This window comes from Pipistrellus hanaki (genome assembly GCF_964339955.1).
Source record: "Pipistrellus hanaki genome assembly, chromosome: 3".
Classification (NCBI taxonomy): domain Eukaryota; kingdom Metazoa; phylum Chordata; class Mammalia; order Chiroptera; family Vespertilionidae; genus Pipistrellus; species Pipistrellus hanaki.
Window position 1 is genome coordinate 292,456 of NC_140505.1, and position 27,997 is coordinate 320,452.

The 27,997-nt window shown below is 52.2% G+C and overlaps 1 protein-coding gene across 3 annotated transcripts in view; it reads right to left on the reverse strand.

Moving 5' to 3' along the window:
* AGPAT5 (1-acylglycerol-3-phosphate O-acyltransferase 5) overlaps positions 1–27,997 on the reverse strand; it is a 57,661-nt gene that overhangs the window by 16,727 nt on the left and 12,937 nt on the right. For 2 of the 3 annotated variants that reach the window (XM_084878360.1, XM_084878359.1), the window contains exons 3-8: positions 25,830–25,945; positions 23,272–23,361; positions 19,738–19,828; positions 9,975–10,136; positions 6,602–6,725; positions 4,132–4,339 (exon numbers count right to left, since the gene is read on the reverse strand). In XM_084878360.1, coding sequence (XP_084734486.1) covers positions 4,132–4,339; positions 6,602–6,725; positions 9,975–10,136; positions 19,738–19,828; positions 23,272–23,361; positions 25,830–25,945 — 791 coding nt within the window. Of the gene's footprint in view, positions 1–2,285; positions 4,340–6,601; positions 6,726–9,974; positions 10,137–19,737; positions 19,829–23,271; positions 23,362–25,829; positions 25,946–27,997 lie in introns of those variants that run through there. The other variant, XM_084878358.1, reaches the window with a different exon arrangement.

Below are 27,997 nucleotides of genomic sequence, written 5' to 3' on the forward strand. Positions count from 1 at the left end.
CAACGGACTTCGGACCATCCAGTTCAAACTGAGGAACCCTCCCGGGGAGGGTTAGCCTGGTGTCGCGAGGATTCCGCTAACAGGACAGATCCAGCCTTAGGTTGCACCTCCTGAGTGAGGCTAACCATGTTGTGTGCCCCTAACGTGTCGCACACATGCTGGGATGGTGCCCGCCTGTCCCCCAGGAGACCAGGTCTGTGCAACACAAACATGCAGCACTGGGCAGGAGGAGGATGACACCGAGGCAACAAAGCAACTGTGATAACATGACCTGCACACACAGCCGTAACCCGACGCTTCCCATGCCAGTGCTGCCAGACACAGTGACATTCGCCAGCAGCCGCGTCAGAGCCGGCGAGCAGGTGGGATTCGTGCCCATGTTCACTGGGCAGAATGGATCCCTATCACCACAGGCGTCCTCACAAGCAAGAGAACAGGCTGCTGCACCTTCTTCTGTGGACTAGCCCTTAAAGCCTGGCGTGCAGCTGACACATACCGCGCGTTTCACAATTCAAGGGCCCCGGGGCCCCGGGACTGAGGCCACCCCGGGCAGTGCAGGTGAGAAGGCAGGTGTCACACACGTCTCAGAGGCCCGAGCTGGGGGGGCCAGGGGCTGTCGGAAGCCGACATAACAGCAGGAGAGGACCGTGGAGAGGACTTCCTGGCAGCGGGGGAAGGGTGATGAGGGGTCCCTGTGCATCAGGCCCGGATGGGGAGGTGCCCAGGAAATGCAGAGGGTGGGGAAGCCTGCGGTGCAGGCAGGAGGGACCCACCGACCGATAACTGGGCCCCCGACTCCCGTCTCCCGGCCCGTCCTTTGGCGCACTGCACGACCAGTTGAGGCCCCAACGCTGGCTTAATGTTTGACTGGAGCCACCCTCAGTAATAAACCGACCAGAAAGTGAGTGCCGCCTGGGGGGTCGGCAACACACAGTCGCCGTGCTGCCAAGAGCTCCAAGCGAGATGTGCCAGGGGTCAGAGACAGACGCAGGAGGGCCGGCCCTGGCTGGTTCTGACCCGAGTCCTTTACTGGAGGAGATGAACAGAGGCCTTACAGACCAATGTGCTCTGCCCACGGCCTGGCAATAGGTGGTGGAGACATGGGAGGTGGTAGGAGCTGGGAGGAGGGGGGGGGAGGGGAGATGTCTATCATACTACCAACAGAGAAGGAGGAGATAGAGACCACAGTCACCCTATCACTCACAGCGAGGCACACATGCAGCGCTCAGCACCACTCAACGGACTTCATTCCACGTCACAGCGTCACATGCAAGTTAGACCGACAGGCCGGCACCTGAGCTCACAGCGACAGCGTTGGTGTCCGGAGCCCGCTGGCGGCCAGTGGACAGGATCTGCGCTGATCGCAATGAGAGGCAGGTGGGAAGGAGTCCCAGCGCAGCATCGGGAGCTGGGGTTCCTGGGGGTGGGCCCGGATGAACACGGGGCCTCTGGGGCGGGGCAGCTCCACTTGGGGTGCACGCCTTGCTCCATCCATCCTCCCACATCGCTTTACAATCTGGGAAACTGAGGCTCAGAGCCCTGCCACCCCTCCCCCCATAGGGGAGCATCGGGAGGGAAGGGCCGGCGCTGGGAGACGGTGCTGTCAGTGATGTGGCCCAGACGCGCCACAGCCTTGAGCTCCCCAAACAGAGCTTCGTGCACGTGACCTCTGGCCTGTCACCTGAATGACCACCCCCTCAGCCCAGCACCCCAAGTCTAATAGCCCCTGCCAAGGCTGACCTGCACCTGGACCTTCTCGGGGTGAGTCTGGATGTCTGGCAGGAACTCTGTGTTGTCCATTCCAGATGGGCAAGTTCTCTACATGTTTCGCTCGTAGTTTTTGAAGGGCTCATCGGATCAGACCACCTTACTGAGGAGACGACTCTTCAGCCATGTGACACTGCGAGGAGCGAGTAACACTCACGCCCTCAGGACGGCTGCGCCGTGGGAGACCCCGGGAAGAAAACAGGACAGGAGTCCCTGCTGCGGATCCCAGGATTGGACAGGAACCAGCCACCGCCGGCTCAAGCTTTGGCACGCTCAGGGAGACCTCAGTGGGGAAGGTGGTCGTGCAATGGAGTGCATATAACCTACCTAATGCGCTGCTTCAATGGAGTGTTTCCATGTCTTTTCCTTAAACTTGCTTGATCCTTTACCAAATACATAGTTTATGCATTCAGGGTGCAGGGTCAGCAGGAAGCCTGTTTCAGGCAACAGAAGACGGAGGGGGGGAAGGGGGGGTCGCGACACTTTTTTGGGGCGCAGAATGTTCAACGGCACAGACGTGAGAGGCAGCAAAGGTTTATTTATTCTTTTACTTTCACCCAAACATGCCCATCTCTGGAGAACATAAAAGCAGGCACAGGGAACCGAGGCAAATCAGCACAGGAACCAAAGCGAGTGACACCATGTGCAGAGGGTGTAGGAAATAATTCAGGTCATTTCCGCACACGTTAAAAAGAAACTGCTAACTTCCAAATATTTTGGTATAAATTTTTAACAAATGTTTTACAGGCCTTTGTGAGAAGAATGTAAGTCACAAATATGGTGTTTACATGAGCTCGAGCAGCTCACTTGGCCTTCTTAAAACCCATCCCAATCAATGCAATTCTTCAAGTGTAAGTTGCTTCTCAGACTTAGATTCAGAGCTTAGCCATCACCTTCAAACAGCTACCCAGCCTGCAGCAGCCCGCCTGTCAGCAGGTCTGACATTAACACTTTAAAAAGCATGCACCCAAGGCAGCCCAGCTCCACTTCACCGGTCAGAGAAAGTGGCAATTTGGTCTGAGGACACTTTCAAAGGTCTCACAGACACCAGTCATGCCCAGGCAGTGTTCCGTGTTCACCTGCTATACAGGTGAGGCCCACGGCCCACTCTTCCCATCCTGGAGAGTCAGGCAGGACTCCCCGCCATCACTGTGGTCCCTCCCGATGGGCTGGTGGGCTCAGCGGCAGCCTCGGGCAAACCCACTAGCAGCAGCAGGACGGCCGCCTTAGGGACCAGCAGGCATCACGTTCAATGGCGACACAGGAACAGAGCAGGTCGCACGTCAAAAGTCCTTCACACGGACCCTGTGAGACCAGGTCCCTGACACGCAGCTCATGATCGAGGGGACAACGGACTGTGCCCCGTCACACTCCGGAGGCTGAAGTGCCCACACAGGCCTCACTGGCTCGAGGCCCGGCGTCCTGACGGGACCTCGCAGGCCCTTGCCGTACAGCGATGCCCCGGAAGGGCTGGAGGGGACGCTCCCACACACACTCCCTGGCGCCATGTGAGCCACGAGCACCTGACTGGCCACACAGAGGACCGCCACAGGATGACAAGGCGTTTTGGGGGCCAATACTCTAAACCCAGAGTGAGGAGAAGGCACGGGCAGGTAAGCCAGCAGCGGGGAGCTCCAGCACGAGCTGGGGTGCGGGCCCCACAAAAAGTAAAGGGCCTTAAGGCTTCAGGTGCGTATGGCACAGGTGCTGTCAGTTCTGAGAGCCCGGCTGGCGTCTGCAGAGCTGGGCAGTGCAAGTCCTACACCATGTGACCGCCTGGCTCGCACACTGCCACTACTCTGCACAGTAGGAGGCGTGCGATTAGGCTGCTCCACAAGCATCAGAAAGGCGTTACTTTGCAACTATAAAGTGAAACCAGCGCAGGAAGCAGTGCTCACGAGGGTGCGGCTGGCAGTTCCGCTCTGCCTCGGCCTTCCACCGCAGTCTCTCGCTGACTTGGAGGAAGGTGCGCAGGAAGAGCAATGCCATGGAGCTGCAAGGTTCTCAATACTTTATGACCCGAGTATGGACCAGTCAAGTTGTAAAAACTGGAAATAACACTGTCAGCGACACGTACTGCGAATGCTCTCCCGTGCAGCCACCGATGGACACGGTGATGAGCCCTCGGGGCTGCTCGGAGCTGGCCTGGCTCCGGACAGCGCCCAGGGCAGCAGCCAGCCCGAGTCCCCAGAGTCCGGCTCCGACACCAGAGCCCCTGCGTCTGCCGATCACCTGCACCCAGCTCCCGGGAGAGATTCTATTGTGCCCAACACTCAGTCAACAAGCTTTATTTACACTCGGACGTCACTCACGAACTGCCACGACCACGCAGCACCCAGATGGAGCCTACGCTTTGATACTGACCCACAAGCAGCCGAGCAGGGTGCCGTAGAGCCACGTCTTCACGTACAGCTTCCTCCCGGCCTCGGTGGCCAGCATGCCCGCGGTCAGGCCGCTCATGACCAGCAGCGACGGCAGCGTCTTCCTGAGGCTAAGTTTAGAACTGACACTTTCCCCAGGAAACCTGTTCTTTCTGTCCGGATCCGGCGAGTCATAGAATTCGATCAGCAACCTGTGGCCAGGCGGAGAGTTTTACGTTCAGTACCAGCCATTTCAATCTTTCAGTCCACAGTCCCTCTCGGGTCTGGGTATGGCTGGAGTCACAGGTGCTCGCAGAGATGAAGGGGCACCAGCGACGGGGTTTACCCGCAGCCCCTCGACTCTGAAAAGAGCCGGCGTGCTGGGCGAGCAGCGTGGATTCCGTGCCAGGGCCTCCCGCCACGGTGGGGTGCTTCTGTTTTACAACCTGAGCCCTTTAGAGTTGCCAGGCCCTGGCTCAGGCCTGGGGCGATATGCCCTCAGTTTTCTCTATCTCCCCAACTTCCCTCCTCCTCCAACCCCCTCCCCACAAAAGCCACAGTCTCTCATTCCATGGCACTGTAAAAGTGGCCGACAGGGAAAACCGCATCTTTAATTTGTTCCCCATCTTATTTTAGAAATGCAAAGTGTAAATAGCAGGACATAGTCAACATAAAAAATCCCCAACACGCCGAAACTGGTTTGGCTCAGTGGTAGAGCGTCGGTCTGCGGACTGAAAGGTCCCAGGTTCGATTCCGGCCAAGGGCATGTACATTGGTTGCAGGCACAACCCCGGCAGGGGGTGTGCAAGAGGCAGCTGGTCGATGATTCTCTCTCATCGACATTTCTAGCTCTCTATCTCTCTCCCTTCCTCTCTGTAAAAAATCAATAAAATACATATTTTTTTAAAAATCCCCAACACAATAGTACAAAAAGGGAAGTCCACCCTGGCTGGTGTCGCTCAGTGGATAGAGCATAAGCCTAGGGACTGAAGGGTCCAGGTTTGATTCCCAGTCAGGGCACATGCCCCAGCTACAGGCTCGATCCCCAACAGGGAGTGTGCATAAAGCAGTCGATCAATAATTCTCTCTCATCATTGATGTTTTTTTCTCTCTCTCCCCCCCAACCTCTCTGAAATCAATAATATATATATATTAGAGGCCCATTACATGACATTCATGCACTTGGGGGGAGGGGGAAAGACACAGCTCTTAGCCCTGCCTGCAGCCTCTCGCAGTGGAGTGGGCCTAAGCCAGCAGGCGAACATCCCCCAAGGGGTCTTAGTGCTGCCACCCCAACCCCTGTGCTCGCCAGCGGTGAGCCTGGCTTCTGGCTGAGGGACACTCCCCCTGTGGAAGCTCACTGACCACCAGGAGGCAGCTCTTGCGTTGAGTGTCTGCCCCTGATGGTCAGTGCAAATCACAGCAACCAGTCATTCTGCCATTGATTGATTTGCATATTAGCCTTTTATAGGAGATATATATATATAATTTTTTTTTCTCCTTCAAGAGCAGAGCTCTGTGGCTCCCCTTTAGAAACACGTGGCATCCACACCAATGTCCTCTCCCGCGCCTGGCAGCCGGACCCGTTCTTGAGGTGGCACTCGCAGTCCGACCTCTCTATGCCAGGCCTCACCCAGAGGTGCCCTTACACACCTGTACCTTCCAGGTAACTCGCCACACTCCATGCCTTTGTCTGCCCCATGAATTCGCAGGGACAAACAAAAGGTCAGCCCTGAAACTGTCGGGAAATGGCCCTGCCCCTCCTTCCAGGGACTGCGGCATCGCTCCAGCGGCTCAGACAGCCTCTCCCTGGCGTGGGCGGCAGGCTGGGAGGCTCACGGTGTGCCTTTGCTGTGACACGGACACCTGACCACGCGTGGTTTGGAAACACGGCAGAGGAAAACGGAGGGCCTTTTCACAGGGACTCCTTGTCCAGGGGACCACAGTCGCGCTCACCTGAGCTCACACAGGAGGCGCTCAGGGGACACACCACGTCAGGTCCAGCTGTTTAGGGCGCTGACATCCGGTTTAAAGAAATATGCCTCTGATTTATCTTCACAGAAAAGAAACAGCATGTGGCCAGGCAGCGGCCGCATTTCCCCAGAACAAACAGGCTGTGGGGGTGGGCAGAGCCGAGTGGCTGATAGCCACGTCCTAGGAAGATCCTCCCCAAGGGAGGTGAAGGCCACTAGAAGGCCCAGCCCATTTCTTTAAATAACCAATGGGAGGCGGCAGGACCTGGGCAACCTATAGGAAGTGGGCGACCAAATAGCACTCAGCCAATGAGGAGCCGGGGGAGGGACTACATACAGACCCGCCCCAGGTGCGAACCTGCACAATGGCTGCTCCTAGCTGGTTAGGTCTCCTTTCTCCATCTTGTTTCCAGGCCGTCCCCACCCCCCATCCCCTGGAACTGGGAGGTGAGCAGGGCTCACAGGGAGGAAGGCCCGCTGAAGGCTGAGCCTGCCGCTCACCTGTCCTTGATCTCGAATCGTTCGTGAAGCCACGTCCTCATGAGCGAGCGCTCCTCCGGGACGTCCTTCTTATCTATGCGAGCAACGTGGATGTGGATTTTTGGACAATCTTTGCAGAGAAATTCTAACAAAAACAAAAATATTTCTTTTTTTTACTCTAGAATTCATGGTTATATAAAATAATGAAAATAAAGCAAAAAAAGTTTTAAAATAGAGTGCAGATCCCTTAACAAACGGCTAAAGGCCCTCAGTGGAGGCTGGGGTTCCAGCTGAAGGGGGGTCACAACTTCATCCACCGCGACCACGGCTCTAACCCTCCCAGCCAACCCCGGGACCTCCTGGGACCCTGGGACCTGGTGGGACGGCGGGCCCTGTTGCCAGCCCAGGGGCGGGAAGGAGCTGGACCTGCTGCAGGTGCGCCGGCCCCTCTGAGGGGCCCCTGATGCCGGCAACATCACACCCACGGGTCACCTTCCTGAGGCCGTCCCTGCTCCCCAGCACATCGAGTGCCACCATGGTCACTGCTCCCACCAGACTGGGAGCCCACACGGGGAGGGCGAGGAGAGGGGTGTGTGTGAGCACTGGGCCCATGGGGCACTTCTTCCCGGATTCCGGATCCCTGGTCCCTGCAACCACCTCAGCCTCCCTCTGTTACGGAGGCCCTGTTCCAGCCCCAGGACTTCTCTGGCTTCCGCTTGGCTGCCTGCTCTCCTGGCCCTGCCTGGCACCCAGCCCCTACACAACTCCAGCTTCTGGGAACATGCGTAAGAAGTCCTCAAGAAGAGGCAATCCTCCCAGGAGATCTCAGGGATGACTAAGCTCCCTGGGGGGAAGCAAGTGGGAGGCTGAGACCTTTAATTGAGGTCCCATCGTTGTGATCAGTACCCTCCCACCCCATAGCCCACAGCCCCCACTGCCCTGTAGCCCACAGCCCACAGACCCCATGGCCCACACAGCCCACAGCCCCACAGACCCTGTAACCTCAGTACAGAGGTACAGCCTCTCCCCTCTCAGACCCACACCCCTTCCTTGCCATATTAATTATCTTATTTCTTATAGACTTCAGGAGCGAACTGGCTTTGATGGCAAACATGCAAAAGTACTACAACAGGGAAGATTGATCTTTCAGTATTTTGGTTCTACTCTTCCTCACTTGTGCCCATGTGGACGCATGAGTCCAGCCCCATGTGCAGAGTGTGAGCTATCCCAGCATCTCCTCCTCACCTCGCCCTCTGGTTTCCACTCTCGCTCACAAACAGGCAGACCAGCTGCCCCGTCCCCGAACCTCCCTGACGTCTGAGCGCTGGGTCGGCTGCGGGTGCACTGCCCTCGTGGTACACTGTCTCCAGTAAGACTGGGCGGGTGGGAGGGGGGCGGCGCCGACAGGGCACGCTGTCGTCACTCCACCTGCTCCTCACAAGCCAGCGTGGGCATGTCTGCACCCCAGAGTGAGGATATGCGAGGCCCAGAGGCCCGAGGCACCCGCCAGGACCCAAGCAGCGGGTGAGTGACAAGCAGTGACACCGACAGCACCGCTGGCCTGTGACTGGGATGGCAGCTTACTCGATGGGGGAAGAACAGGGTCTCCTGTCACCTGAACCTGCCTTTTTCTCACTGTGCATGTGGCTTCCACTTTCCCTGTGAATCCTCAGCCTGTGCCCACTCTTCCTGGGCACGGCACCCTCCTGCCAGCCTGCAGGCCACGCCACATACCAAGGCAGCAGGCCTTCCTCCTGGGCTGAGCCACAGGCACGAGTCCCACCTGTGTCCGCCCTGCCTTCCAGTCTCAGGCTGGTCTAGTTCCCACAGAAAGCCACCTTAACCGACAGAAAGGATGGGTTGTTTTCTCCACGGCTGCGGTGTGAGTCAGAGAGCCACCTGCTCACACACAGGGACAGTCTGTAACGAAGCAGGCATAGCCAGCTGCCCCGTAGGAGTAGCAGTGGTGGGAGGGGCGGCTGGGCATCAGGCTTCCTCCAGGCACTGTCACCTGCTGGAACAGAGCCAGCCTGTGCCTGGAGGAGCTGAGAGCAGCTCCAGGTAAGACTGGCCAGGAGACGGCTCACCGACACCCGGCCTGGCATTCTGCTCACTACACCGGCCTGGCCTTCCGTCACCGACACCCAGCCTGGCCTTCCGCTCACTACACCCAGCCTGGCCTTCCGCTCACTACACCCGGCCTGGCCCTCCATCACGACACCCGGCCTGGCCTTCCGCACACTACACCCGGCCTGGCCTTCCGTCACCGACACCTGGCCTTCTGCTCCAAGGGTGCCGACTGGGGCAGCACTGCATGGAGGAGAAGGGAGAGCCCACTGCAGGCTGGACTATGGGTACTTGGACGGCAGGTGGAAGAGGTGGGTATTCATCCTGCGGACACTGGCCCAGCCCCTGAGTTCTCACCCCCAGGGACACAGGCCCCCGAGGGGACCACTAAAAGCTGCATTTTACAAAGGATATTGTGATTGTAGGGATTTTACTTGGTTTCCATAAAAATAAAAACAGGTTTAATCCTGTTTTAAACACTGTCTGATAAACTAATGAAAATAATGTTGAACTTAATGCATGTATGTTTTCAAATGTAAAAACACGTCAACAGCTCCTTGAGTGGTTAAAAAGGCCTCTGGGGAGGGTGTGGGGACCTGTGGACATGGGGTTGGTGGACAGCAAGCTGGTCCATTGTACACTCCGTACAGCTTTCATGTTAAACTGCATGATGCATGATGTTCCCCAAGTCCCACTGAAAATGAAGACCCTCCGCCTCCTGCTTCCCGTACCTGGCTGCAGGCACAGGTGAGAGCCATCACTCAGGTTTTCTGACCCACCACCTCTCCACACGCACACCCCGCCCCGGGCCTCCCTGCTCCTCTCTGTGCCATTTGCATGCACAGTGAGCGTGGGCTTTCTTCTCCTTTACTAGCGATCCCAAGAAGAGGCGCTATGACGAGCTCATGGGTGCCACACTGACGGTGGCCAACTCGAGGGCCAGCCCACCCCAGCTCGGCTCCTGTCACAGCGCAGTGGACACTGAGAGGGGCCCCGGGCAGCACACTCCTTGCCTTCTCCATGCAAACCTCCTCAAAGCAGGAGGGTCTGTTGTTTAACTGAAGAGCATTCTGTTTTCTCCTGTCACACCTGACAGTCACGGCTCAGCGTCCTGAAAACCTGGTGTGTTTGGGAAAAGGCCACACTATTTCATAAACACTGCATGCAAATGCATGCAGATGAGCGGGCCCCACCCCCTGTGGGGACTTTGGGTGGAAAGAGGCTGAGTTCACGACAATGGGCTTGTCTACAGGACTCCTGGCATTTACACGTTACAGACGGACACGGAATCTGGAGAATACAGGACACAGACTGGCTAGAGACTCACCGAACATGGATGGCGCCTCTTTCCGCTGCCCCTTGTCATCCACAGTCCCTTCGAAGGCCACGGTGACGTCGTAGATGGCATCCAAGTAGTTCTTCATGGAATCAAAGGCAATGTGTGTGGCCTTCACTCGCGGTGTGAGCACATGCTTCAACACGGGCAGGCCTGGAAAAGAGCAGGCTCAGAGTGGCTGCGACTCAGGCTCACACCTCGCGCACACCTGCACGGCCATGGAAGGCTGAGAGACAGACGAGGCCACGCCCTCAAACACGCTGGACTTGAGGACTGGAACGTGCCGGCACGTGACGATACTGAAGTCACAGCCAGCACCTGTGTGAGCGAGACGCATGGCCTGGGAGCTCAGGGCCCGAGGGGGCCTCCACCTGGTGACCTCCTCACTGGGCAGCAGGCTCTCGAGGCTCCAAGTCCAGGATTCCCACCAGCACCTGACTGGCCGTTGTGGGAGGCACCAGCCTGGGACTCTAGTTTTTGGTGCACTTTTCTAGGAAATGGAGATCTAATGCACACTATAGAACTTACCCTTAAAGCCACAGTTCAGTAGATTTTCGTATTCAAAGGGCTGTGCAACCATCAGCACCAGCAAACCCCAGGTCATTTCCTCACCAGACGCCCGAGCCCAGGCAGGCAGTGCCTCCCCCTCCCAGCGGCCACACTCCTGCTTCCGGCCTCGATAGCGCTGCCTGCTAGAGCATGTCACAGATGGAATCATAGTGTGGACGTCTGTTATTGCGTCCGTAACGCACTCACACTTGGGCCACCTGCTGTGGCCCGCTCCTCCACAGCTGAGTGGCATCACGTGGTGTGGACAGCACGTTCCCATCACCGCTGACGCTATAGGTTCTGTGGCTTTCACCCTTTGCTACACATGCATGTCAACCACAAGGTACACGCAAATGCTGCACATATACACATAGGTAAGGTTGTGTATGAACATGGGATTTCAATTCTCTCAGGTATGTTTCATCATTTTTTAAAAGCTTCTTTATAAAAACCTTATTTACTGCCCTAGCCGGTTTGGCTCAGTGGGTAGAGCGTCAGCCTGCATAAGGAAGGTTCCTGGGTTCGATTCTGGTCAAGGGCACAGGCCCAAGTTGTGGGCTAGATCCCCAGTAGGGGGCATGCAGGAGGCAGCCAATCAATGATTCTCTCTCATCATGGATATTTCTGTCTCTCTCCTTCTCTGAAATCAATAAATATATATATTTTTTTAAAAAAAACCTTCTTTACCTGAGAAAACATTTTAATAATAACCACGTGCCATCAGTGCTCCCACGAGTGCTAAGAGCCCTGCTTTCTCCTCTTCCTAAGGCCGTGCTTTCGCTCTCCTAGGGGAGACTTTCTGGACAGTGTCACCAGGAGCAGCTCTCAGAGGAGGTGACAGGAAAGCAGACCTCTGCTCCCAACCCAGGGAGCCCATCAGGGAGGGCCGCCCAGCCTGGAGGAGAGGAGGGGGAGGGGCCGCCCAGCCTGGAGGAGAGGAGGGGAAAGGGGAGGGGGAGCAGGAGGCCTGCCCAGCTCTGAGGAGAGCAGGAGGGGCCGCCCAGCACACAGAGGAGCGGAGGAGGAGCAGCTGCCCAGTGGGCCTTGGAAGGAATGCTGGAAATGCAGAGGCTGTGGGAACAGCGGAGGTTCCCACACCACGTGGCCCAGAGCAGAGCTGCTCACTCTTCTCACAAACTTAAAGCCCAAGTCTGATTAGCGGCCCGCCAGGGGGCATTCCTTTGCCTGCCCTTCCTTCCTTGCCGCTGGCTCCCCTCCTCACAGGTGGCTCTGTGTGCAGCTCAGAGCACGCTCCCCGACTGCACCGCCAGGTCCCACAGAACCCCGTGTTGCTCAGCGAGAACAAGTGATTAGGAGTCCAACTTAATAGTCAGCTAAAGACAAAGTAGTAGTATTTCCAAAGAACACATGGTAATAAAGGTTTGGAAAAAACAGCTCGGTGTAAATGGTTCAGAAATATCCACCACTGCCTGGCAGGGTGGCTCAGTGGTTGAGCACAGACCTATGAACCAGGAGGTCACGGTTTGATTCCTGGTCACAGCACATGCAGGCTAGATCCCCAGTAGGGGGCATGCAGGGGGCGACTGATCCATGACTTTCTTTCATCATTGATGTTTCTCTCTCTCATTCTCCTTTCCTCTCTGAAATCAATAACAAATATTTAAAAAAAAAAAAAGAAAAATACCTACCACTAATATATATGCACACGACACTACCCCCCCAAACTCCACCAAGGCACTATGATCAGCACTAAACACTCAACACGCTTTCTGGCCCAAGCCGCCTCCTGCTCCAGCTCTACCTTCAGCTCCAAAGGCAGGGCCAGCGAGGGAGGAAGAGAGGAGGAGACGGGTGACAGCCAGCAGAAAAGCATCTCAGCAGGATCGGCCACCACACTCCCCACTGAGAAGTGGCCACTGGGCAGGGTCACCTGTTACCTGAACCAGCATCTCCAGTGAGTGAGGCTCGAGTGGGCTGGGGCGTGTCCATGTGTGAGGTGAGGAAACGGGCCTTGTCCCTCCTGTGCTTATGAGTCCAGTCACTCTCCAGGGCATCGAGCAACAGGAGAAAACCAGTTTATTGGTTCAAACCTGAGAATTCTAGGTTTGTGCCACCCCAGACACAGCAGTGAGCCCTACCTACATCCTAGCACTAGGGTTCAGGAAGTGGGTGTGGTCACACCAGCTGCTGTGGGAAACCCTACGTATTATTTTATTTTTGTCTAATACTATTTTGCTATCTAGCACCTTATTTTTTATATTTACTAGAGGCTCTGTGCACAAAATTTGTGTGGGGGGTGGGGAGGTGGTGGTGTCCCTCAGCCTAGCCTGCACCTTCTCCAATTTGGGACCCCTCGAGGGACATCCCTCTTACAATCCAAGACTGCTGGCTCCCAACTACTCGCCTGCCTGCCTTCCTGATTGCCCCTAACTGCTTCTGCCTGCCAGCCTGATCACCCCCTAACCACTCCCATGCCAGCCTGATTGATGTCTAACCACTCCCCTGCCAGCCCGTTTCCCTCCAACTTACCTCCTCTGCCAGCCTGGTCACCCCTAACTGCCCTCCCCTGCAGGATTGATTGCCTTCAACTGCCCTCCTTTGCAGGCCTGGTCCCTCCCAACTGCTCTCCCTGCTGGCCATCTTGTGGAGGCCATATTATGTCTACATGGGGGCAGCCATATTGTGTGTTGGAGTGATGGTCAATCTGTATATTACTCTTTTATTAGATAGGATAGAGGCCTGGTGCATGGGTGGGGGTCAGCTGGTTTGCCCTAAAAGGTGTCCCGGATCAGGGTGGGGGTTCCCTTGGGGCATGGGGCGGCCTGAGCAAGGGGCCTGTGGTGGTTTGTAGGCCAGCCACGCCCCCCAGCAACCCAAGCAGAGACCCTGGTATCTGGGATATATTTACTTTAATACAATTGAAACTTTGTAGCCTGGAGTGGAGCCAAGCCTCCTTTCTTGCTCTGTGGCACCCATTTCTGTTGGGACTTTATTTTCTATAATTGAAAATTTGTAGTCTTGAGTGGAGGCCTGGGCCCTGTCTCATTAAGGGTGTGTGGAAAGCTCTGCTTCCTCCATTGCCAGGGAAACGCCTCCCTCCTGCTCTCTGTGGCTGTAGCCATCTTGGTTGGGTTTAATTTGCATACTCACTCTGATTGGCTGGTGGGTGTGGTTTGCGCGGTGGAGTGATGGTTAATTTGCATATTATTCTTTTATTGGTAGGATACAACTTCTATATGTTCTGCTAGAGGCCCAGTGCACAAAATCCCTCAACCCTACCTGTACCCCCTCCAATCTGGGACCCCTTGGGGGATGGCCGACTGCCGGTTTAGGTCCAACACCCTCCCCTGCGAGCCTGGTCACCCACGACTGCCCTCCCCTCCTGGCCTGATCACCCATAAGTGCTCTCCCCTGCCATAACCTGCCTCCTCTGCTGGGACTGGCCTCCTCCACACTACACAGAGCCTCGGGAACCCCAGGCCTCACCATGAGGAGCGGCCACTGGGCCCCGTCTTCACCGTGCATGTGGCCATCTTGTGGTGGCCATCTTGTGATGACATTGTGTGAGGGTGTCATGTGAGGCTTTTATTATATAGGATTATACAATACCTCACTTATGATGCTGAACCTATTCTTACCATTGTTTTCCTAATGACAAGTTCCATATTAGCTTTTCTGAAAATAAAATTCTACTTTTGCTAATCTACTAGTATAACAGGGAGCAGCCTTCAATACACATCTTGCTTGCCTGGCATAAATAGTCTCTTGAAGACTCTACCAATATTTCAATCTCTCAAAATCTCATTTTGTTCTGGAGAGACTGTAGTTAAACAAAATCTTGAACAATTTTTTGGGGGGAATTTAAATAGTCTTTTTTAAAAGAATGGCTAACATTTAGTTTCAAGTACTAAGAAGGGACTTTAGAGATCATTAATATAACAATCTTTGAAGTAAACAATGTTAAGAATTCAAGACCCTATAACACAAATATGTTCAATAACAACCCTAATACTGAATCAACATATTTTGTGCCTGACCTTTTTTAAGCAATACTTCCAGGGATTAGCAATAACCAGGCCTTGATACGTTGGGTTAAGACAGACATCAGCCACCCCCCTCTCCCCACCCCACACACATCTGCTCAGCCAGCAACACCACTGTTGACAGGGAAGTAAGAGTGGTGCCTGGTATAATGACCTAGATGGGTAAACAAGTGTCAGTTTTTAAAAAATCTCAATTGTTTTTCTATTTGCTAAGTCAGGATCAAATGAAGGTATTTTAGGAACAAAAATGAAGGTATGTTTAGTAGCAAAACATATCAATACTAACAAATTACTAGTTTCAACTTTCTTGACGAAAAATTAACAGGTGGAGAAAAAGTCTTTTGTTTTTGTTTTCATGTAATCTCATTAGGTTGTGCCTGGAGCAGCAGGAAAACAGGAAACACTATTTCTAGACCTACTGCTCACAAGTCAATCTCCTCGAGTAGGGCACGAATGATTACTTCCTGGTCACTAGAGAACAGACTTCTAACAGAACACAGCGGTGCTCCTGGTTTCAGAACTTAAAGGAGGAAAGTGAGCAGTCAAACATTACATCATTAATACAAGTTTTTCTTCCTTTTGGTAGCTTTGAGGAAGATCTACAACTCAGAAAAATGGAAGCCAACAGCTGGTCAATTACAGGTGACTGGGTTCTTGGTAGACAAAGAAGCTAGGATGTATATGACTATTACACTATTACAAGTTACTAAAAGTACTTGTTTTAAAACAAAAATTGCTGTGGATTTAAAAAAAAAAAGTAATTCTTAGTAGTCATATAAACAGCCATCTCAGTTAATGAGATTAAATAATAAAGGTGAAATGGATTTGAAGTGACAGATTAAGAAATAGGTATTACAGCCGAAACTGGTTTGGCTCAGTGGATAGAGCGTCAGCTTGCGGACTCTAGGGTCCCGGGTTCGATTCTGGTCAAAGGCATGTACCGTGGTTGCGAGCACATTCCCAGTTCACCTTTATTATGTGTGCAAGAGGCAGCTGATGGATGTTTCTCTCTCATCGATGTTTCTAACTCTCTAATCCTCTCTCTTCCTCGCTGTAAAAAAACAATATATATTTTTTTTAAAAAGAAATAGGTATTACATCTCATTATACACAGAGAAACAGTGTAGGCCTCCTAGGCTGAGGTGTGCTCCCCACTCCAGTTGGTTCTGGGCCTGAGCTGGAGATGGGCCTCTGGGAGGCAATTAAGATTCCAGGAGGTCAGCACTGCAGGGCCTTCACCCAACAGGGCTGTGTGCTCCCAAAGAGAGGAGGCACAAAGGAGCCTGTGTGTTCTCCAGAAAGGCCACGTGAGGACACAGCAGGCGGGCAGCCTCCCACGCCAGGAGGATGGTTCTAACCAGAAACCGTGGCCACCGAGGCTGAGGGGGCCAATACCGGTCCTGGAACTTGGATTGAAATGATGACTCTGAGTAAATGTAACACAGTGAACAAATCTGTTTGCATGCAAACGTTTGTTTTACCCAAACAGGATACACACACACACAATACGTTCAGTTAATGCTGAACAACACAGTCAGGGTGCCAAGCCCCACCGTCCAAACTTTCGGTCGTGTCTGCCTCCAGAAGAGCCCAGCCTACCCTTGGCATTGGGAAGACTGGCTCCAGGGCACCCGAGGATGCCTAGTGCCTTAAGTGAACGAACAGCACGCGCAGACAGCCGCCCTCCACAGCTGCTGTCTGCAAACACAAAGCCACTGCACCTCCCAGAAGCCCGTGACAGACAGATGCTGTAACTCCTGTCTAAGGAGGAAGGAGACCGAGCAACGGAACCAAGGCCTGTCTGGGTTCCAGAACTCAGACTTGTTTGGGAATGCAGCCCCCGCTCGTGGTCACATCCATCTCAGACTGTATCCTGGCGTGAGGAAGGTGGAAGAGGGAGAGGGCCTAGCTATGCCAGCTGATGCAGCCAGCCCAGGTGGGGCACACAAGTCACCTGACACCTGCCCACCTGACACAGGGAACAGTCATCTGGGACCTTCCAGCCCGCCCACTGCCACTTCCAGCTCACCCCGCGGAGCAGATGGGCCAGCCTCCCTCTGGAGCCTGCCATGAGGCTGACCTGGGTGCACTCAGCTGCTACTGTCTGCAGTCACTCCATTCTCGGGAGCATTCACATCAGATCACAATGAATTAACTAAAAATGAATAAAATTAAAAATTTATTTCCTCACTGCACCGGCTGTGTTCTGATGTTCCTCAGCGCATGGGAGAACCACCACCTGGTCACGAGCTCCCCGCAGCCCGCTCTCGGGATGGCAGCGCTTGAGCCTGCTCAGAGTCATCAGGAGGCGTTCGCTCAGGACGTCCCCACAGACAGCTCATCCACCAGAGAAAACAGCAGAGCTGCTGCTTTATGTTTACCCCGATTTGCTTATGTCGAATCGTTGCTGGTACACAAGTTACCCACTTTCTAAAGCATAGATGTCAGGGACATTCTCATTATCGGGGACATAAAGCAACTTCCAAGTCCGTGACCCAATGTATGTCATGTTCTACAACAGACACGCCCATACCTTCTAGCGTGTTCTTACAGACTGACCTGGGTCTGTCCCATGAGGTGTATATCTATATATATATTTTAAAATAAATCTTTATTGTTCATATTATTACAAATATTCCTCATTTTTGTCCCCCTCCATTGCTCCCCTCCACTAGGTTCCCACCCCACCCTCTGCCTTTTCCCCACCCTCCATTGTTCTCATCCATAGGTGCACAGTTTATATTCAGTCTCTTCCCACTTCCCCTCACTCCCCTTTTCCCCGAGAATCGTCAGTTCACTCCCCTTCCTGACCTCTGATTCTATTATATTCAACAGTTAATATTGTTCATCAAATTTTTTTAATTCCCTTGGTTTTTAGATTCACTTGTTGATAGTTACATATTTATTGTTCATAATTATTATCTTTATTTTCTTCCTCTTCCTAAATTGTACCCCCTTCAGCAATTCATATAATTCTGGTTTGACGGTGATGAACTCCTTTAGCTTTTTATTTGTGAAGCTCTTTATCTGGCCTTCGATTCTGAGTGATAGCTTTGCTGGGTAGAGTTCTTGTAGGTTCTTGCTATTAATCACCTTGAATATTTCTTGCCATTTCCGTCTGGCCTGCATGGTTTCCGTTAAAAAATCAGCTGACAATCCTATGGGTGCTCCTTTATAGGTAACTACCCGCTTTTCTCTTGCTGCTTTTAATATTCTCTCTTTGTCTTTTGCTTTTGGAATTTTAATTATGATGTGTCTTGGTATGGTCCTCTTTGGATACCTTTTGTTTGGAGTTCTGTGCACTTCCTGGACTTGTAAGTCTAATTCTTTCACCAGGTGGGGGAAGTTTTCTGTCACTATTTCTTCCAGTATGTTTTCGATATCTTGCTCTCTCTCTCTTCTTCTGGGACCCTCATAATTCTTATGTTGGTTCGCTTGAAGTTGTCCCAAAGGTTTCTTACATTATCTTCAACTTTCTGGATTCTGTCTTCTTGCTTCTGCGGAGCAGTGTCCTCTGGCTCTTTATGTTTCAAATCTTTGACTTGATTCTTGCGATCTTCCATTCTGTTTTTAGGACTCTGTATAATATTTTTCATTTCAGACAATGTATTTGTCTTTATTTCTAGTTGATCCCTTTTTATTTTTATTTTTAGTTGATCCCTTATCATATCCTCATGGGTCTCATTTATTTTATCGGCCTTTTCTAAGAAATTCTTGAAAAACCTTATAAGCGTGGTTTTGAACTCTATATCCAGTCTCTTTTTGTCCTCTATTTCTTTCGTTTGTGTTCTGTTTCCTTGTTTCGGCATTTTCGCTGCTTTCCTGAGTTGGTAGGGTGGCTTTGTGTGCTAAGGTGTCCTATATGGTTCATTGGGTCAGTCTCCCAGTTACCTGAGGTGGACACTCTTGGTGCCCCCTTTTGTGGATTGTGTGTGCAGCCTTGTTGTAGTTAAGTCTTGATTGTTGTTGGTATCACTGGGAGGAACTGACCTCCAGGCCAATTGGCTGTGAGGATCAGCTGTGTCTGTGCCAGGAGACAGCCTTATTCAACTAGACTTGGAAAATTGCAAAAGCCTCTGTGTTCAGCTTGGATGGGGAGGAGTTTCAGGATGCAGACTACAACCTTGGCTTTTGTTAGCCCTGCCCTATGAGGTTCCTGAATCTCAGTGTTCCTTAGTGTCCTTCAGTACTTGCTGCAAGCACCTCTGAGAGAAAGGTGCCCTCGAGTTTTGCCCGCTACCAAACAGTCTAGGCTCTCCCCCAATGAGCCCGAAACTGGGGTTCAGTGCAGTTGGAAGTGGGGTTGGAAGTGGTGTTCAGAGCAGTCTGAAGCTTTTGTCTCCTTCCCGCCAGGGCAATCTAGCAGCAGAGTCAACAGTCCATCCTCTGCTCGAAATGTGCATGCCTCCGGGACTTCCTTTCGCTGCTACCCTGAGCTTCCGCCTTACAGCCCAGACTCCCTCCTTCTGGGCCTGGGTCCCCAGGGTCTAGCCCAGAACTGGGGTTCAGTGCAGTCAGAACTGAGGTTCAGCACAGTCTGGAGTTTTTATCTCCTTCCCGCCAGGGAACACCAGCCAGGCACTCAGCCTCCCCCTCCTCTCCGGCTCCGTCCTCTCCCTGTGCATACCGTGTCTCCGTATCTTAGGCTTTTACAGCTCCTCTGATTTTCCTTCTGGTTCTCTCTTTCCTTCTCATTGTAGAATTTCCAGTCAGTCAACTTTCCTGTAGTTCTGGGTAATGTCCATTTTGTATTTTAGTTGTATTTTTTTGAAATTGTTGTGTGAGGCTGCAGTTAGGTGTTTACCTATGCCGCCATCTTGTTTTTCCGAGGTGTATATTTTTTAAGAGATGAGGAAAGAGACTCAGTAACACCAGCAGCCTGCAGCCAGATAAACAGTAAGTGCCACCATTTGGATCCCAATCCAGGAGTGGAAACATTTCTGTCACATCCCACAGAACCCAGACTGTGCATCATGCCCCACATGATGTCACCTACACCCTGGCACCCACACGGATGTTAACGACATGGCGGTTGGCCAGTCTCTGAACGCACCTCTCAGATGTGTGATGGCGGCATGTGAATGAAAAGAACCCTCATTCATCTCAATTGCTGTAAAACATAAATATCTTCTCTAGGAACAAAGATGTAAAAGGTCATCTTCTTTAAAATGGTTTTTCATAAGCAACAAAGGCTTGCTTACCTTCCTGAGCAGCGAACATCTGACTGTCTGAAATGACCTTTGTTAGCTCGGGGTTGTACCTCGTCCCCTCTGGAAAAATCACAAGGTACATCTGTGGGCAGAAAGGGCAAGGTTTGCTGTTAGCTTATCAAGGCCAACCCACAGAGGCTAAGAGAGCATCTCCCACGGCCAGGAACACACACATGCACTTACACCTGACCTTCCTTCCAAGCAGAGAAACCAAAACGCAAAATTCAAATGGTCTTATCTAGCACAGACCACATTCAAAACGCAGTCTGCGCTCACTGTAAGGCAGTCACCAAGAAGCTACCTTTTCTCATTACCTGTTCATAGTTGCTAAATGAAAACTCGGCCACAAAACGCCGACTCGTGCAAAGCCTCCATTAAGTAATCATAGCCTATATAATGAAGAAGTAATATACAAATTGACCGTCACATCCTCATAAAATGGCTGTCTAAGACTAGGCCAGGAGGGGGGTTAGTGAGGGATGATCAAATGACTGAACAGCAGGCTGCATGGGGCGATCAGGCCAGCAAGGGGGGGGGGGGGAGGAGGAGATGGGGATGATTAGAACAGCAGGGGGGACTGTGAAGGGCGACTAGGCTGGCGGTGTGTGTGTGTGTGTGTGTGTGTGTGTGTGCGCGCGCGCGCGCAGTTTGGGGTGACCTGGTAGGCAGAGGGGGGCAGTTGGAGGCGACCAAGTTGACAGGAGGGCAGTAAGGAGTGACCAGGCCAGTGGAGAGGGGGCAATTAGGAGTGACCAGGTAGGCAGGCAGGTGAGCGATTAGGAGCCAGCGGTCCAAGATTGTGAGAGGGATGTCCAACTGCTGGATTGGGCCTAAACCGGCAGTCCAACATCCCCTGAGGGGTCCCAGATTGGAGAAGGTGCAGGCTGGGCTGAGGGAACTGCCCCCCCATGCGTGAATTTCATGCATCAGGCCTCTACTAATTAATAAAAGAGTCCCCCTCCCAATTCTGCAAAATGACTTTTAAAAGGCATAAATTGTAGATATCTGTGTCCTTAAGGACATGTTATTTGAGGAAAATCATATATAAATACGTAAATTCCCATAATATAAAATGTGTAAGTGTTCACATTTCAAAAAGTACACAGTGCTACTTGAGAGCTCCCTTGCTGCATGCTAGCCTGAGCCCCGTACGTTAGGGCCCTGGGGGGACGGCACCACATCATGTGAGCTGAGTAACCCTTGGTCTGGGCGGTCACTTACCTGCTTGGGAAGTCAGAACAGACACAGTGAAACTACAGGGTGAACTCCTAGCCTCAGCCTAAGCTACAGAAATGACACCATGTTTGGCAGCCAAAGGACAAAATAAGACAACCCTCCCCCTTTCCAAATGCATCCACACAGGAGGTAGCTCAACAGATGTCAGCCTCAATACAAAACTAAACTATGAAACTTCCAAAGAAAACAAAAAAAAAAGGCTTGTAATCTTGAGTTTGGCAAAGAATTCTAAAATAGGACACGAAAAGCATAAATCTTAAGAGAAAAATCAATTAGAAAAACTAAAAACTTGTTCTTTTTTTAAAATACATACATTTATATTGATCAATTGATTTCAGAGCAGAATGGAGAAGGAGAGAGAGAGAGAGGGAGAAGGAGAGAGTGAATCATTGATCGGCTGCCTCCTGCACACCCCGCACTGGGGATCGAGCCTGCAACCAGGGCATGTGCCCTAACCAGGAATCCAACGGTGACCTCCTGGTTCATCGGTCAACACTCAAGCACTAAGCCACCTAGTCAGGCAAAACTGTTGTTCTTTAAGCCACTGTCAGGAACATGAAAAGGCAGTCCACAGACATGACAGCAGTTAGGTATTTTATTGTCCCAAATTGAGACAAGCGGTGGCACCTCCACCCAAGGACAACCTACTTAGCAGTGAGAACAAACAAAGACACTGATCCACACTTCACATGATTACATGGATGAATCTTGAAAAAGACATGCTAAACGGAAGAAGCCAGACATCCACCCTGCTAAACAGCCCAAGCTGTGGGACTCCCTTTACCAGGAAGCATAGCAGCGACCAACTGCCAGGGGAGAATGGCACAGCCGCACTCGAGACTCGAAAGTGACTGACACCCCTGACTGCTCAGTCTCCTGGGCGTGTGCATACAGCTCTCCCACCCAGTCCTACCTGTACCACCTGGGCGTATGCATACAGCACTCCCTCCCAGTCCTACCTGCACACCTGGGCTGTACATACAACACTCCTACCCAGTCCTACCTGCACCACCTGGGCGTGTACATACAACACTCCTACCCAGTCCTACCTGCACCACCTGGGCTGTGCATACAACACTCCCACCCAGTCCTATCTGCACACCTGGGCATGTACATACAACACTCCCACCCAGTCCTATCTGCACACCTGGGAGTGTACATACAACACTCCTACCCAGTCCTACCTGCACCACCTGGGCTGTGCATACAACACTCCCACCCAGTCCTATCTGCACACCTGGGCATGTACATACAACACTCCCACCCAGTCCTATCTGCACACCTGGGCGTGTACATACAACACTCCTACCCAGTCCTACCTGCATCACCTGGGCGTGTGCACACAGCACTCCCACCCAGTCCTACCTGTACCACCTGGGCGTGTGCATACAGCACTCCCTCCCATTCCTACCTGCACACCTGGGCGTGTACATACAACACTCCCACCCAGTCCTATCTGCACCACCTGGGCTGTGCATACAACACTCCCACCCAGTCCTACCTGCACACCTGGGCTGTACATACAACACTCCCACCCAGACCTACCTGAACCACCTGGGCATGTGCACACAGCACTCCCACCCAGTCCTACCTGCACACCTGGGCCATGCATACAACACTCCCACCCAGTCCTACCTTCACCACCCGGGCACACCAGCTGCCGTGAACTCTTCCCCAGCATGCGCTGAGGGCGGACACGGAGAGGAGGGACGGGGCCCAGAGGAGGAGAAGCAGCCTGACTGAGGAGAAGTGCTGAGCCACAGGCCCCCCACGCACTGTGTCCTGGGTTCTGGGGGAGCAGGGAGAGGCGCCTGTAGCGTCTTTCTAAGTGAACACTGAGATTATCTGGGGGAAGGGGAAGCGAGAGAGCCACGTTTTGCGAAGTAATACTGACACTGAGTGCTTCTCTGTCTGTAGATACTGACATTATTTTTGACTTCTCATTAACTGGATCTCCACAAGAAGTCCCACGGCCCTCACACATAGAGCAGCCGCCTGACCCGCTGACGTGGAGGCCCAGGCAGAGGGGGCTGAAGTGTAAGGTGACAGGCAGCCTCCTGCTATTTATAGACTAGACACCGTGCCCTCCCTGCCTGCTCTCTTAGGTCACACTGAGCCCAGCACAGGCCATGGCCATCCGTCTGCAGGCACCTCCTCACGGCCCCAAGTGCCTGCACTATGGGGAGGGCTTCTGTGGCCTTCACAAGCCCTGCGTTACTCACGATACACGGACAACAGACGTGCAGACGATTCTTAACTGCGCCCCGAGCGGGAGCGGCAGGCACTTACCGGGGTCCCGGCGCTCACGTAGCTCAGCAGCTTCCGGCGCATCTCCGTCTCCTTGAAGCTCGCGCTCCTCTTGACGTAGATGCCCCCATGCTGCCAACAGGCCAGAGAGCGTTACTTCACAACACCCAGCGGCCGACACCAGACAGGTGGGCAGTGAACTACTGAACACGTTCCAATATTCCCACCTAAGAACGTGAGCTGAGCTTTCTCCTATGCAGTAACACAATTCATATTGCAAAGTACATTATCTTTGTTTTGTTGGCAGTTAAAATAAAAATGCTTTATTTTTAAAAAATGAATTAAGATAAAAAACTCGATTACAAATGCATCTTAGTTCTCAATTTTTCCACTAATTGTGACATCACTGCAAAGTGTCCTTAAAATGTCCACGTTTGTGGTCTCTGGGGTGTTAGAAACCAGCCCGACTAAGACATGTACACAGCACTGCCGCATGTACACAGAACTGTGTCCCAAATTCTTGGTGAAGCCCTGCCCTGCGAGGTGACAGTTTGGGATGGGCCTCCAGGGAGAGATGTAGGTCACGCGTTCCCAGGTGGCCCTCCTGCAACAGGACAGGGCCTGCCAAGGAGTGGAGAGAGGACACGGGGGAGGTGTCAGCCGCAGGGAGAGGCCGGGAGGGAGGAGAAGCCTGCCAGCACGGCCCCGCTGCCCTCTCCCCTGGGCCATGAGGAAACAGGCTGCTGCTGTGTACTGGCTGCAGGAGCCCAGCCCCCACAGAACTGTGTGGGAACCTTATTCAGCTCCGCATCAGGGCGGCGTTCGCCTCTCCTTTAGTGCTGCTTCCCTCTGTGCTATGTCGGACTCGTCTGCAGTGAGCGAACTGGCTGGATTTGTGCTGTCCTGTCCCAGAGTCTGAGTGACAGGAAATGATAAGAGAAGCAAGCAGGGGCAGCCTCGGGAGGAAGCAGGAGTCTTCCATCTGTGGAAGGGTGGGGCTCCTTTCACATATGCACAGGCCATCAGAGTGCAGAGGACTCTCAAAGGGCCGCTGTTCATTCACCCAGACAGGACTGCCGAGAGCCTGTCCTGTTAGAGGTCAAAGCCACGGCCGGCACCCAACACAAGGAGAAACTTCCCGAGCCTCCAGCGATGTCCTGTCTGTTCTTCACACAGTGTCCTCCCTGTCCCCGAACTTGCTTACTGAAGTCTATTTTAATTCAAAACATCCCGAGATACTGAAGGGAAGACCAGGCATCTTTCTCTAAGACGCTCACTGAGCAGGGGAAGGGGCGTGTGACACAGAGAGTGTAAGAGAACGTGGTGCTTTCAGAAAGAGCCCCAAGGAAAGGCAGGACAGAGAGAGGAAGCGGCAGCGGAGGGTGTCCTGGTGATGCCCATCCTGGGCCCTGGCACTGATGTGAGGCTGAGGAACAGCCTGGGGGAGGGGAGGAGGAACACCCGCCTAGAAAGGCAGCTGCTAGGGAGGCCTGGGTGGGCCATGGGACAGGAGTGGGGCCTGCCGCCCCCAGAACACAGCGCTGGGCAGGAAGTGCCGGCATGTTTTGCTGGGGCTGTGGCAGCACCTGTCCTGGCAGACCCTAGTATAGCACGGCACAACCAAGCCTGGCATGGAGCACGCCCACGCCAGGCAGGCCTCTCCAGGGAACAGAGCAGGCATGTCCCTCTGCAGCTGGCCAGGCAGACGCAGGCTACAGAGTGACTCTGGCCGAAGCCCCACCAGCTTAGGGACCTGGAACAGGCCCACTGTGCTCAGGTTCGTCTGTGTTGGTAAAGGGCACGGACTGAGGCTTCTCATGTTACCACAGGATCTGCATGCTCTCAAAACAAGACCCAAGACCCCCAGGTACTCTGGGCAAACATCCCCAGGTCACTACTACATGGTAGAACCCTACCAAGCCCCCAGCTAAGTTTAAGGCTGATCTTCAACTATTTCATAAAACTGTGGTTTTGGTTTTTATTTTTTGAGACTACAGCCTGTCTTGGGTTGAGAAGGTCAAGGAAGAAAAGAGAGAGGATCCTAGTAAAATGGAAATGAAGGAAACTGAGGTTGGGAACAGTGGGAGTCAGTTGTCTTTTTATTTTGAAAGATGCCTTGACTTCTGATTCCTTTAGGATTCCAAAACATTAGAGAATCTTTTCGTAAGTATTCTTTGGTTCATGGGTTGCCAGTTAACCATTGACCCACACTGGCAGGGCCACAATCACTTTTATTATTCGTTTCTTAAGGTAATTGTCTATCAAATTCTATGCTGTTAAATGTCCCTATTTGTCTGATTTCTGTACATTTGCATTTTTGCTATTTAATAAAACTAGGTAAGCAGACATGTATATAAATACACACCATTGAAAATCTGAAATAAAATTACTTCAATTTAGTAAAAGCTATTAAATTCATAAAAACGACCCCCCCAACCTGTACATTTATATTAAGTGTATATTTAATTTTTTAAGTCTACATTTTTTTAATAAACCTTTATTGTTCCTATTATTTAATACAAAAGTTCCTCATTTTTTTTTTAAGTCTACATTTTTATAAGCTATATATATATTTTAAAAAAGCAGGGAAGCAGCATTACCTGAGAGAAGTAACAGCCGTACAAGGGGAGCCACTTGAGGCCGTCTTTCAGCACGTAGCGCACGTGCCCCAGGGCGCCCTGCCGGATGGCCAGGATGTCCGCCACGATCCAGTCCACTGCGGAGACAGGCCATGAGTGCGCCAGCCAGGAGACAGAACCCCCCCCCCCCCCGACCCCCTCCTCCACACACACAGCAGGAGCGCCCAATACCACATCCTCTAAGGGATTTCTATAGAAAATGTTAGATTTGAGCCAAAACCGGTTTGGCTCAGTGTTAGAGTGTTGGTCTGTGGACTGAAAGGTCCCAGGTTCGATTCCGGTCAAGGGCATGTACATTGGTTGTGGGCACATCCCCGGTAGGGGGTGTGCAAGAGGCAGCTGGTCGATGTTTCTCTTTCATTGACATTTCTAGCTCTCTATCTCTCTCCCTTCCTCCTCTCTGTAAAATATCAATAAAATATATTTTTTTAAAAAGAAAATGTTAGACTTGAATTCTATTACTTTAAATCAAAAATATATAAAGTCTGTATTTTTCTAATTTTTGTTGTTTAGGGTTTTTTGTATTTTTGTTAATCCTCACCCGAGGATATTTTTCCATTGATTTTTAGAGAGTGGAAGGGAGGAGGAGAGACACATTGATTGGTTGCCTCCCGCACATGCCCTGACCAGGGCTGGAGATCAAGCCCACTGTGGTACATGCACTTGACCGGAATCAAACTCAGTACCCTCAGTACCTTTGTGGGCCAATGCTCTAACCACTGAGCCAAACGGCTAGGGTTAGTTTTTTGGTTTTGTTCTTTCAATATATTTTATTGATTTTTTTTACAGAGTGAAGAGTGACAGAGAGCTAGAAACATCGATAAGAGAGAAACATCGACCAGCTGCCTCCTGCACACCCCCAACCGGGGATGTGCCCGCAACCAAGGTACATGCCCTTGACGGAATCGAACCTGGGACCTTTCAGTCCTCAGGCTGATGCTCTATCCACTGAGCCAAACCGGTTTCAGTTAGGGTTAGAGTTTTTGTTTTGTTTTGCATTTCTTGAAAGGCTTTTATTTCATGAACAAAATGCAAAGGTTACAAACCACCAAAGCAATCCAAAAGCAGGGATAAAGTAAGCTTCTCTAATTCTGAGTCTAGAAATCATGACAAAATGATAAGCAAAAACACGGTTCAGTGTAACTGCCCAGTGCTGCTGGGAACTCTGTATATGTTAATACGGCCAACAAAGGCAGGGAAGCCACATCAGTGAGCTGCAGGCAAACACTGGGTTACAGGAGCATCCAAACCAAGGACCTTAGCAGCATGCAGCTGTGCCTGCAGCTGTGCAAAACCCAAGACACACCCAGGCTGCTGACAGCTCTCACTAACAGACATGGTATCACTAAAGGGTGACAGCAAAAGTAAGAGGCATGAGTGAGTATATACCAATAATAACTTGCAGGAAGAAACTCTTAGCTGATCTTTCACAGAAATCCTGAGCAAGGACTCGCCTGGGGCAGGGATGAGGGACAAGCAGTGGGCAGAGGTGGGAAATGGATTGAGAGGAAAGGAAATGACAGAAGAGGGCAAGTGTGAAGGTCAAGACCCCCAGGGCTGGACTTGAAAGTACTGGCTACAAAGCGCCCTGACTCCTGAGACTGAAAACGATCAGCAAACCCAAGGGGACTGCTGGCGGGCATGAACGGGCTTGGAAAGAACTGGTGAGCTCTGCGAGAGGATTCAGGTCCCGGGAGAGTGCACGAAGAAGCAAACGAAGGGGAACGTTTTAAAAATCACAAAGCAAAAGGCTATAGGAAATACAAGCGAGTCAGTCAAGAAGTTACCAAGAAGTTCTAGCCTAAGGGCCTTCCCCAGTTACAGGTGACCTGTCCACTGTGCAGGCCACAGGCCCCGGCCCCTCCACAGAGCAGCCAGGTAGCACTCAGCCAGCTGGGACACTGAAGGTGTCTTTTTGGAAAACAACTGTATTAATTATTATAAATCTCTCTCAGAAAAGGAGTGGGAGAGAGACAGAAACATCAACAATGAGAGAGAATCATTGATTGGCTGCCTCCTGCACGCCCTCTTTAGAGATCTAGCCCACAACCTGGGCATGAGCCCTGACTGGAATCCAACCAGGGACCCTACAGTTCACAGGCTGACGCTCTACCCACTGAGCCAAGCTG